The sequence below is a fragment of the Aythya fuligula genome, chromosome 4, assembly GCF_009819795.1.
Source record: "Aythya fuligula isolate bAytFul2 chromosome 4, bAytFul2.pri, whole genome shotgun sequence".
NCBI classification, from domain to species: Eukaryota; Metazoa; Chordata; class Aves; order Anseriformes; family Anatidae; genus Aythya; species Aythya fuligula.
The window spans coordinates 44897269-44908771 of NC_045562.1; the positions used below are offsets into that span (position 1 = coordinate 44897269).

General features: G+C 41.7%; 1 protein-coding gene across 1 annotated transcript; it reads left to right on the forward strand.

Annotated features, from left to right (window-relative positions):
- The first annotated feature begins 169 nt into the window (after positions 1 to 169).
- On the forward strand, positions 170 to 9856 carry COPS4 (COP9 signalosome subunit 4). The gene is made up of 10 exons (XM_032187108.1): positions 170 to 264; positions 1605 to 1684; positions 2457 to 2608; positions 3937 to 4040; positions 4759 to 4912; positions 6023 to 6173; positions 6549 to 6719; positions 8264 to 8379; positions 8738 to 8822; positions 9289 to 9856. Exons 1-10 carry the CDS (start codon positions 191 to 193, stop codon positions 9420 to 9422), a joined length of 1221 nt encoding a protein of 406 aa, XP_032042999.1. The 5' UTR covers positions 170 to 190; the 3' UTR covers positions 9423 to 9856.
- Positions 9857 to 11503: the final 1647 nt, after the last annotated feature.

An 11503-nucleotide genomic window follows, 5' to 3' on the forward strand; every position in this document is an offset into this window, starting at 1 on the left:
GGCGGCGCCCGCCCGCCCGCCGCGGCCGCGTTTGTTCAAAATCACGCGCCCCGCGCCGTTCCCCCGCCGCATCCCATAATACTCCGCCGCGCCGCCCTGGCAACCGGCGCCGCCGCCGCTCCCGCCCCCGGCCGCGGGGCTCCATGGGCGCGGGGAGGGAGGAGGAGGAGGAGAGCGGCGGGGCCACAAGATGGCGGCGGCGGCGCGGCAGGAGCTGGCGCAGCTGATGAACTCCAGCGGCTCCCACAAGGACCTGGCGGGAAAGTGGGTGCCGGGGGCTGCCTCCCGCATTAGGAGTGCTGAGGGGGAGGCTGGTTTTGTGCAGGGGGTGCTCCGGGAGTGGGGTGTGGAGGTGGCCGGGGCCCTGCGGCTGTGGTTTGTGAGGAAAAATACAGAAAAAAGGTTTTTTTTACCTCAGGGTTTGGCCGTTTTCTGCGTGTTTTTCGGTTTTGAGCGAGGCTCTGTGCGGCCCGACTGTGGGGGAGCCGTTGGGGCTGCGCGGTGAGGCCAGGGCCGGGTCCTTCGGGACGCCGGTAAACCTTTATTTTATTTTATTTTATTTTATTTTATTTTATTTTATTTTATTTTATTTTATTTTATTTTATTTTATTATTATTTTTACTTATTTATTTATCCTAGTTCTCTTTTACATCATTATTCCTTATTTTTCTTTTTTCTCCTTTAATTTGCACGCGCGTTTTGGGTGCTGCACCTCGCTGCTCGCTGTGTGACTTCTCACGCGGATTTTTCTTTTCTCTTCCCTGAGGGTAGGCTGCGAAGCTGCTCGGTTACAGTAAAATTTATTCGCTCCCCGACTACCTCTTTCTTTCCTGGAGGATTTCTCTCCCTTTGGGAGCTTCACGTTAAAATTAAAATGTTTTCTTCGAAATACCTGCTAATATCTAAGCTCTCTCTTGAGGAAAGCACGTCAAACATTTTTACATTTCGGACACGTTTTGCCTCTCTTGAGTAGTAGTTGTCCTCAGGTTAAAGCCCGGAGTTGCACTGGCCTTTTGAACCATGAAAATTAAAAAAAAATAAATAACATTTAAAAATGTTCCACCCCCCCTTTGAACTTAACACTTAAAAATGCATGTTTTCTGTGTGTATTTGTCTCAGGGGACCAGAACCTGCTGCTAACTTCCAAATTCCACCCCAGTTTCTCATTGTCACTGAATGTGGCAGTTTAAACCTTTGTCTAATTTAAGTAATGTTATTCCACCAGGGTTACAATTTTCTTTACTTATTCTGTATCACCTCTTTTTGGCAAAAGAAAACTGTGCTGTTGTAAGGATATATAAATAAACTAAAAAAACAACCAACCAACCAAAAAAAAACCAACACCTTAATTGCACAAATAATAAGAGATAAGAAGATGATTGGCTACATTATTGACCCTTTTGGCCTGGGTTTTGGTAAGAGTCAGATACCAATTTCAGGTGAATGTGCCTGGCACGTGAATGTCAGTGCTTTGGAAAATACCTACCTCACAGGCAGAGAGAATAAAAGCAGGAGGAAGGCTCAGGTAGAAAAGAAGCAGAACACCGGAAACGGTGAGTGAAAATGTAATCTCAGATGTTTCTTATTTTTCCTCCTCTGGACAGATATCGTCAAATATTGGAAAAAGCAATTCAGCTGGTGGGTGTAGAACAACTTGAAGCTTTGAAAGCTTTTGTGGAAGCAAGTAAGTGCTTTTGGTATAATTAATTGCAAACTGAGTGAAAGCCAGGCATACGTGGGATCACGTTTATTACGTCTCCAAGAGGTTACATGAAGATGTTATTTTTTGGTTCTATTGGATTAAAAATGATTAGGAAAGGAGCCATCAGCACCATGCTCAAAAGTTGAGGAAAGGTGTAAGATTTCTAAGTTAATGTAACTTTCTAACCTGTCTGTGTGATAGTGTCTGAAGGTAAAATCCAAGTAAGCTCTGAATGTTAAAATGGATACTGGATGTTTAGCAGTCTTTTAACTAACAAACTCCTTTTTCAGTCTCAGATTAGCTTGGAAAGCAATCAGAAGAAATGGCTAGGTGGTTTTGTGTTGTATTGGACGCTTGGCCTATTGATTACCTCTAAATTATACCAGTTGTATTTTTTTTTTTAATTGTGAATAAACGTAGTGAAATTTAGCCAAAGGATTTATTTTGTCCAAGATATTTCTAATGTCCTATTGAGAACAATGATTCTGAATGAAATGTTTATAAAAACTATAAATCAGAGAGAAACAGGTTATTTGTTATCTGTTAGGTGTTAGAACTCTGACCTCTAGTGTTGCTGAAGGAATAAAATTCATCTTTAGAACAAACAACACTGCTTCACTGGTACACAGATGTAAAATTTTGAGTTACTTTAATAAAAAAGTAAATAACTGAAAGGCTAGGGATTGCTTACAGTAAAGGTACTAAGAAGCATTGCATCTATCTTATGTTTTTCTTCCATGTGTCTCTGAACCAGTGGTGAACGAAAATGTCAGTCTAGTGATCTCACGTCAGCTGCTGACAGATTTCTGTACCCATCTTCCGAGTCTTCCCGACAGCACAGCCAAAGACATCTACCACTTCACCTTGGAGAAGATACAACCTAGAGTTATTTCATTTGAAGAGCAGGTGAGAAATCCAGTGGCAGTGGGTTTTGGTTTGCAGGCTTTTTTCCTCTCAACTTCTGACTAATTTTGAAGTCTTTAAAAATACTGGTCAAAACAGACATCCCTACTTTGAGTCTGTTTTTCATTCCTATACATGTGAAAGGAGATAAATGCAGAGAGTATTTAGAACCATGCACAGAATACCGACACTGTGTCTTATCAGGATGCTGGGCATATAACTCTTCTGTTGCCAGAAAATGTCTTACAGTGAAACAGTGCTTGAGCAACTGGAGGCACTGTCCTGAGACTGACTGGTACTCATTGTATTGCATTGTACCCAACTGGGGAACAGGCCGGTGATGGAAGGACTAAATCGTTTTGACAAGCAGCTTTTGTTTAAATAGTAATTAAAAAAACAAACAAAAACTATTTGTAGATACGTATGCTTATATTTAAGCCAAAATCACTTTACTGGGGGAAAAATATTCTTGAAATTCCCGTTTTGTAGTTACACGCTGAATGTGCCACATCTTTTTCCTTTCTATTAATTTTCTTCCACAATTATTCACCATTGTTTGAGAATTCTTATAGAAGATGCTGATGTGAAAAGCCTGTGCGATGCACTATTAGAGGAGAAAAGGCAGTTTGTCATGATTTATATTGGTCTTTTTGCCTTTACTCTTGTTAAGCAGCTTTTGCTCTATATCTTAACTGAACTCGCTTTTGTAGAATCATTTAGGGTGGAAAAGGCCTCTAAGCTCATCTAGTCCATCCTTTAACCTAGCACTGCCATACTTTCCCGTATGTTACAATGATTATGCATATATTACATCCTCAACATCAGATGATGTCTTTTTTTAATGTTTTTATAAAACCCTGATTCTACCACTTGGAGTTTACCTGCTGACAGCTGCTCTACAAAGTTGAATCTTCAGAGCCAGGATCTAGTCATAGTTCACCTCATTTGTATCTCTCCAGCCTGATATGAGGTGTAACTGCAAGAAATGCCTTGTGAATCTTGGTGTTGTAGTTGTCAAAAACCATGTTTCATCTTTTAAAGTTTGGTAAGAGATAACTACTTACTATTCCCTGAACACTGACTCTCTTTATCTAGTTGCAGGCTCATTAGGAAATACTTCAAATCAGCATTCCTATTTAAACCGTATAGTCTTAAAGACTTGATGGGGGAATTGAAAACCTTCATGTCAGAAGGGTTCTATCTGCGCATGTTGCTGTGGTATTAGTTGAGAGGTGGAGAGGCATGTGCAAACAAGGAAAAGGACTGTGGATGTTAACCCCAAACCATTCAACTTTTTATAGCATTTGCTAGTGACTGTTGTTATTGCCTAGGTTGCTTCAATAAGGCAACATCTCGCATCCATCTATGAGAAAGAAGAAGACTGGAGGAATGCAGCACAAGTGTTGGTGGGGATCCCTTTGGAAACGGGGCAAAAGTAAGTACCATGCTAGACATTGTTCTGCCTTGTATAGTGTACGTTCTCACTGCTTAGTGAGCTGTACCTGTGAGTGGGAATTTTGGGGTTGCGTATTCTCTTGGAGTTTCTGTAGTTTAGGCCAAAGTGCTTTCCAGACAATGCAAGTGTAGCTTGATGGCTGTTGCTTGCAGTAACCGCTCTTGTCTGTCAAAACACTGCCCTGGAAGTGTTTCATTATTTAATAGATGTTGACATTGTCTGTGCAAGTTCTTAGAAACGTTGGCTTCTACAGTTCAAAATGAAGACATAATTTGAAATTTGATACTAGCTTTTTTTTTCAAGTGTAAAACCCTTGCTGTTATTTTTCTTGGCTGTCCTTTCTGTTCTCTTTCTCAATTTGTATGTAGAAGGAGTTGCAGCAGGTTTTACCCATTCAGCTCCTATTTGTTCAACTGCAAATTTGCCTTCTACCTCTAAGTGGCTCCTTGTTCATGGCAAGTTTTCACCCCGTTAGAAACCCATTTCTGTTGGTGTTTGTAGGAGCCAGACTTAAGTTAGCCTTCATCTCGAATTTCTGTACTCCGAATGGAGGGCACTAATTTTGGATTTAGGGAAGATGAAAGCAGGGTAAAGCAGAAGCTGCTAAGTGCTTAAGAAGCATAATGTGTCTTTAGAACAGGAAACAGCAGAGGTAGTAGCGGAGCGTCTCTGAGCACTCCTTTCTGTTTTGTTGCAGACAGTACAATGTAGATTATAAACTGGAGACCTACCTGAAAATTGCCAGGCTGTATCTGGAAGACGATGACCCAGTTCAAGCAGAAGCTTATATTAATCGAGCTTCCCTGCTTCAGAATGAATCAACTAATGAGCAGCTGCAAATCCATTATAAGGTTGTATAACTTTATTGAGTTCTCTGTCTAAAGGGAAATGATTCTACACGGAGATGGTTATTAGACAGCGCCACACAAACTTTCACAAAAGGAGACAAAGGGAAAAGCTGCTAAATGACCTTGGGGACAGGAGAGCTCCATCTTAGCAATAGTTAGGTAGTCGATTCCTTAAAATTTTGAGAGAAACCCATAAAGGTTGCTTATGTGCCAGCTCTAGTGGCTCAGAATAACTGAGTTTTACTTGATAATATTGTCCCCTACCTTTGTAAGTCTAGGGAAACAAAATCACATACAATATTGGAAACAGTTGATGTTTTTTTTTCCCCCAGCAGTAAATAAATAGCAAGTACCATCTGTGAAAATAGCTTTCAGTCCAAAGCAGTCAATTAATTTACCTTTTTGCTTATTGAACAACTTACTGCGTTTAGAGTTTGGACACTAATTTCCCAAATGAAATCAAATTGAATAAAATTAAAATGAAGTTTTAGTAACTGTGATTGACAGTGATTGGTCTAATGTAACCGTACCAATCAAGTGGTTTAAAAGGGGCCTTGTGAAATTCTTCAACACAGCAGATGTGACAAGAGTTGCAACTTAGAGTATGAGATTTTAGTTTGGTTTTCACTTTTCCCCTACAAAAACCTCATGTTACCTTTTAAAGCCCATATTGGATGGGGAATACAATGATTAGAATGCATTAGAATAGTGAAAAGTGTAAAGAAATACCAGGTGCTGATACAGCTTCTGAGAAAAAAGCAAACACATGAAAAACAGAATTGACTATTTAAGTGCTAGCTGTTAACGTCACTAGTGAAGGAAAAGCTTAGGTACACTATCAGCTGTACAGTATTTGATTTGCTTTGTTTTTAGACATGTGTAGAGTTCAGCATGTAAACAGCACTGGAAAAGGCCTTTTCAGTGTTACTTGGCTTGTCAAGGCCTCACCTAAGCTCATCATTTCAAGACACAGATTTGCTGGTGATTCATTAAAGCAATGTTTATGGGAGCTGACAATTGATAATGCAGGAATTACAGCAAATGCAAATTATGCTATGTAAAACTAACTGCCCCGTGTTAGTCTTCTGTTACTCAGATGTATTTTCTTCCTAGGTTTGCTATGCTCGAGTTCTTGATTACAGAAGGAAGTTTATTGAGGCTGCCCAAAGATACAACGAGCTGTCCTATAAGAGCATAGTCCATGAAAGCGAGCGACTGGAGGCACTGAAGCATGCTTTGCATTGTACTATTCTAGCATCAGCAGGTAAAATGCATGTTTTGTTTTCGTGCTGGAGATGGCATGCACATGTTGCGTGTTCCTGAAGCAAGTCAGCTTGCGCATTAAATGTGGGGACTGGTGGAGGAATCCAGAACTGTGAACACCATCCACAATCTCCTGGTATTCTTTTAATTTGGAGTTGGAGTACTTGCACCTTTGCCAGTGATAAGGTGCCATCTTGCCTGAAGATGCAAAAATAAATCAGTGTCAAACAGCATGCTGGAACTGAAAGCAGCTGAGTCCTCGCTGCTGGAGCTTTGATGGTTAATTATCTGTATTGGAAAAAGTCAACTTCTTGTTAACTTGTAAATTCTGAATTCTGTGGTGGCAGTTGATGAGCATTCTTCTTGATTCTCCTAGGACAGCAGCGTTCTCGCATGCTTGCTACGCTTTTCAAGGATGAAAGATGCCAGCAGCTTGCAGCCTATGGGATCTTGGAGAAAATGTATCTCGACCGAATTATACGTGGAAACCAACTGCAGGAGTTTGCAGCTATGCTAATGCCTCACCAGAAGGCAACGACAGCCGATGGTAAGCATTTCTCTGAAGCATCCTAATGCTGCTTGGTCATCCAGCATTGCCTGCTGCAGTCTCTACGTGTGATAGAAAAGAACACAGTATTGTCTGTGATTGTTATTTCCTGGATTGTTATCCTCATGAGTACAATTGTAGAGTAAAGCTTCTTAGTCTCATCTTTTGTCATTGGCTATTAAGATTTTGAAGTTCTCTTCTAGAAACTTAGTTCTAAAGAGATAATCTTTCTGCCCATTTCAAGTTCTTTTCACTAACGCACTCTCCCAGTAGTTTTAGCCTTGATTCATGCCTCATTCTACGTGAGTTTGTCCTTTTGAGTTTCTCCAGTTCTGAGAGTGGATAGGATGCTTAGAAATGTGACTTTCATGAGCTAGGACTGCTGGAAATTGTTCTAGGTCATGAAAAGTCTGCATTTGAGCTTCTTCCTGACTGTTGACAGACTGTGGTGGGATGATGGGGACTTCACGTGGTCTCCAAATTGTTTTCTGATCTGTCACACTGATGCCTGAATACCTCTATTCTTCCTGGAACTTCTGAACAGTGATAAACTGTGCAAAGTAATGACTTCAGCGGAATCCTAATAGGCTGGTCTCAGTTTCACAGAATCACAGAATTTCTAGGTTGGAAGAGACCTCAAGATCATCGAGTCCAACCTCTGACCTAACACTAACAGTCCCCACTAAGCCATATCCCTAAGCTCTACATCTAAACGTCTTTTAAAGACCTCCAGGGATGGTGACTCCACCACTTCCCTGGGCAGCCTGTTCCAATGTCTAACAACCCTTTCGGTAAAGAAGTTCTTCCTAACATCCAACCTAAATAAAAACATTGAAGTGAAATATCTCTTCAACTGGCAAGCCTGCCTAGTAAACAATGCAAAAAAAAATACAGAAATATAAATTTACAGAAAGTAAAAAAAAGGACAGAAAAACAGTTCTGTTGTAACATCACAGGTGAAAACTACTTAAAGGGACTTCCTATGAGTAAGATGCAGACTTCCTTAAGTCAATATGTTCTTTGTACATGAACTGCACTGTTTATCTTTTAAGTTGAAGAATACAGGTTAGGCATCTTTTGCATTATCAACTCTCTTTGGCTGTATGTTACAGGACAAATGAGTCAATTGAATCAAGAGCAGACAAACAGGATGAGGGTTTGTCATCTCAGGGGCTTAGATGAAGCCCCTAAGTGCTGCTAAGGGGGGGGGGAATAATTTTGTTACCATTGGACAAACTAGGAACTTGCTGCAAGACCTGATTCCCTCAGCTTAGATGCTGGGTCTTGCAGCAAAAGGAATATCTTCATTTCATTATTCTGGAAATTAACTACAAGGGTTAAAGCTGCCTGTCTCAAAAAAAATAACCACATGGAATCAGTTTCTTTTTTTTGGTGGCATACACTGATGTAAGGCAAAGAGACACACTTGAATGTTCTGCACATGCAACCTTTAAAAAAAACACACACACTTCCCATCTGTTTTAAAATACAAACCAAATACTTGATTCATACTAATTTACCTGTTGTGCCATCCAACCCTTAAGGTTCCAGTATCCTGGACAGAGCTGTTATAGAACACAATTTGCTATCTGCAAGCAAACTTTACAACAACATTACTTTTGAAGAGCTTGGAGCATTACTAGAGATCCCTGCAGCTAAGGTATTATTTTTTCTACGCCTTTTTTCTTTTATTAAAGAAAAAAAGTCTAGTAAATAATAGAATAAATAGCTAAGGAAGAAGAAATCATTAAATATGCAATACTAGACATGAAAAAAAATATTTAACATACTTTATGAGAAAAGGTACAGAATATGGAATAGCCAAGCAAGACAATAGCCAAGTTTGATGTCGGTTATAGTGTGTGATCTGTGTGATTGGACATTTTCTGTAGGGTTTCCTCCTCCCCCATGTATAGAGATGATGGAAAAACCTGTAAGAATTGTCAGAACCAAATGAATTTTTCATTCCTTCTAGAACAGAGCAGCTACCTAACATATTTCTCTCTCCATCATTTCAGGCAGAGAAGATAGCTTCTCAGATGATAACTGAGGGCCGCATGAATGGATTCATTGATCAGATTGATGGAATTGTTCATTTTGAGAGTAAGTTGGAGTACAGGATTTTCTTTGGCATCATTTGGAATCACCTTTTCTCAAGTTGCTGTCCGACAATATATGACAGTTACAGTCTGTTGTCAGTGAGCTCGCTGTGTCTGGCTATGGCCAGGAGGTGGCAGAGCTTGCCCTAGCAGGGGACCGCACTTCACCCATCCCTGTTACAGTTACACATTCTCTTACCTCCAGGAAAGTGTGACTTGATTGTCAGCCTCCTTGTAGGAACACGTTCAGCAGGAAGCTCTCTGCTCACTTTTCCTTTGCAAGGCAGGAGTTAGACTTGTAACAGACAACCAAAATCATTGTAGCTTTTGATGCAGAAGTGAGCACAATGTAGCTGCGAGGAAGGCTTTGCCTGTGAGGTAGGTGAGGGCGGTGCCACAGGAGGAGGTTGCAGTTGAGCAGACAGGGAATTACCAGGACTGACTTGGTTTTGTGTGGTTCCTTTTTGCAGCTCGCGAAGCTCTGCCAACCTGGGACAAGCAGATCCAGTCACTGTGCTTCCAGGTTAACAACCTGCTGGAGAAGATCAGTCAGACGGCCCCGGAGTGGACAGCGCAGGCGATGGAGGCTCAGATGGCTCAGTGACTGTGCCGCCGTGGCCTGAGGGGAGGCAGTCACCCGCTGTGCTGGAGGAAGCGAGCTGAGCAGGGCTGAGAACTGAGTGAAGGGCCTGCCTTCACGGCCACGCCTCGTGCTTTCGCTCCGGCTTAGGACACAATTAGGCGATACTGTGTGTGGCGTGAGTCCCCCTGTTCTCTGAGCATAGGATGATGCTGTTGCTGCCCCTGCATTGCACTCTGCTGCCCTGAAAGCTGCGGTTTCCACGTAGAAGAAACTGTCACATCTGCAGCGAGCTGGGGTTTTGGTTTATTTAATGTTGTTTGGTTTTCCACTGTATTGCTATAGCTTTGTAGCCCATTTCTTCCTATGGTGCTTATCCCACTGTGAAAAATGCAAGTGCCATGTTTCTTTTAGTTGTAACTATTCTAATAAAGGCTGCAGTGAGCCACTTGGTTTAAGTGTTGGAGGGACCTGGCTTTTTTTTCCCCTGAAGCAGTAACTTGAAGTAACTCTGGTATTTGGAAACATTGCTTTTGGCCCCTGAAAATATAAACTGAGCAAGCGGTTCTGTTTTTCCTTTGTTTGTGCAATGCAGGTCTTCAACCCTAACTGAAGAAAATAATGGCCCTTCTGCTGCATTGGTGCTGCAGGGCACAGAACTCTGTGGCATCCTGTGGGCTACAGGTGGCTGTAGGAAAAAAGGTGGGGTAGTGGCCAGTGTTCTACATCGAGCTTGTTGCAGTGACGTGGCCAATGATGAGAACAAAAAATCAAGTATGGAAAGCCAAGCACTCTCTTTTCTTCTCTAGGTCAACGTGAGGTGGTAAATCAGCAAATGTATTGTTAGTGTTTTTGGAGCTGCAGCTGTAGCCTGAGCCTGCCAGGTAGGGATTCTGCACCATGAAGCACTAAACACCTGAAATGGGAAGGGTGGTGCAGGTCAGTTGTACACAGTGAGATACGCCCAGCATAGGAAGCGTTGTGTGCTCAATGCTGCTGACATGAATGGCTCAGAGCAAAGAAGTGTCAAGTGCCATGCCTATGAATTGTGTCGTAACTGGCTTGCACTTACTGCTGCAGCAACGTTTCTTACGCTTCTTACTGAATCATAAAAAGCAAGACGCTGTGGCCCAGCTCACGGAGTTCTTAATGGTATAAAATAATTGAGTTTTCAGCCTTTCTGCTCTGCCTGAGCTCACCAACACAGAGTGGTGTCCGTTCCACATATGTACAGCCCTGTAATATTCTGTGTAACCAATGAGCTCTGTGTGGGAGTCAATTTTATTGGCACTACGCAGCCATTGTCTTAGAGCTGCTATGTGTACCAGCCAGGCAGCACGGCTGTTCTTTGGCTCTCGTGATATTTGTTGTGCGATTCATGTCCACGCAGTCTGCTGATACGCAAGTCTTAACATGCAGTCTGCTGGCAAGGTTTTGACAGAGCTTTTCTGATAATGGAGAGCCAGGAGCAAGTTCCATCAAGAGCTATTTCCTCTCCAGAGGTTAGATTTGTAGTCTTAGATCATTGTGTTCTAACTGTAATTCCAGCTTTTGTGAGTTTTCTTACCTTGTTTTTATATTTCAGTAATAACTTTCTATGAGTTAGCAGTTAATATTCACACGCTCTTTTGTCTCAAAACCCAGAGGATGTTGGTTCTTGATGTACCAGTCAAAAGGTTTTACCAAATCCACAAGTAGAATGCCTTGGATTTTTTTGTTTTGCTTTCTTTGGCATATTTATTCATTGATTCATTGCAGTTAGATTTTTTTTTTTTTTTAGAACAATTTGGAGCTGGTGAATGATAACAACATCCTTTAGTTTATTTGTTTAGTTTATCTAGTTTTTATCTAGCAGAGATGATGTGGGAACAGGGAGAAGCTGCCCGCTTTACAAAGTTCCTTTAAGAGAGCAGAGGGGGGGGATTTTCCACATTCACAGATGGTGTTTGGATGGCTGTTGCCCTTCACTGTGGGGTGCCTTCATCCAGTAGAAGTGTCTCAGTCTACTGCAGATGTGTTTGGGTACTTCATTTTCTTGCATGCAATACCCATAAGGGTCTTTGTTCTTTTTATAAAATAGCTTCCAGCGTTACCCTCCAACACAG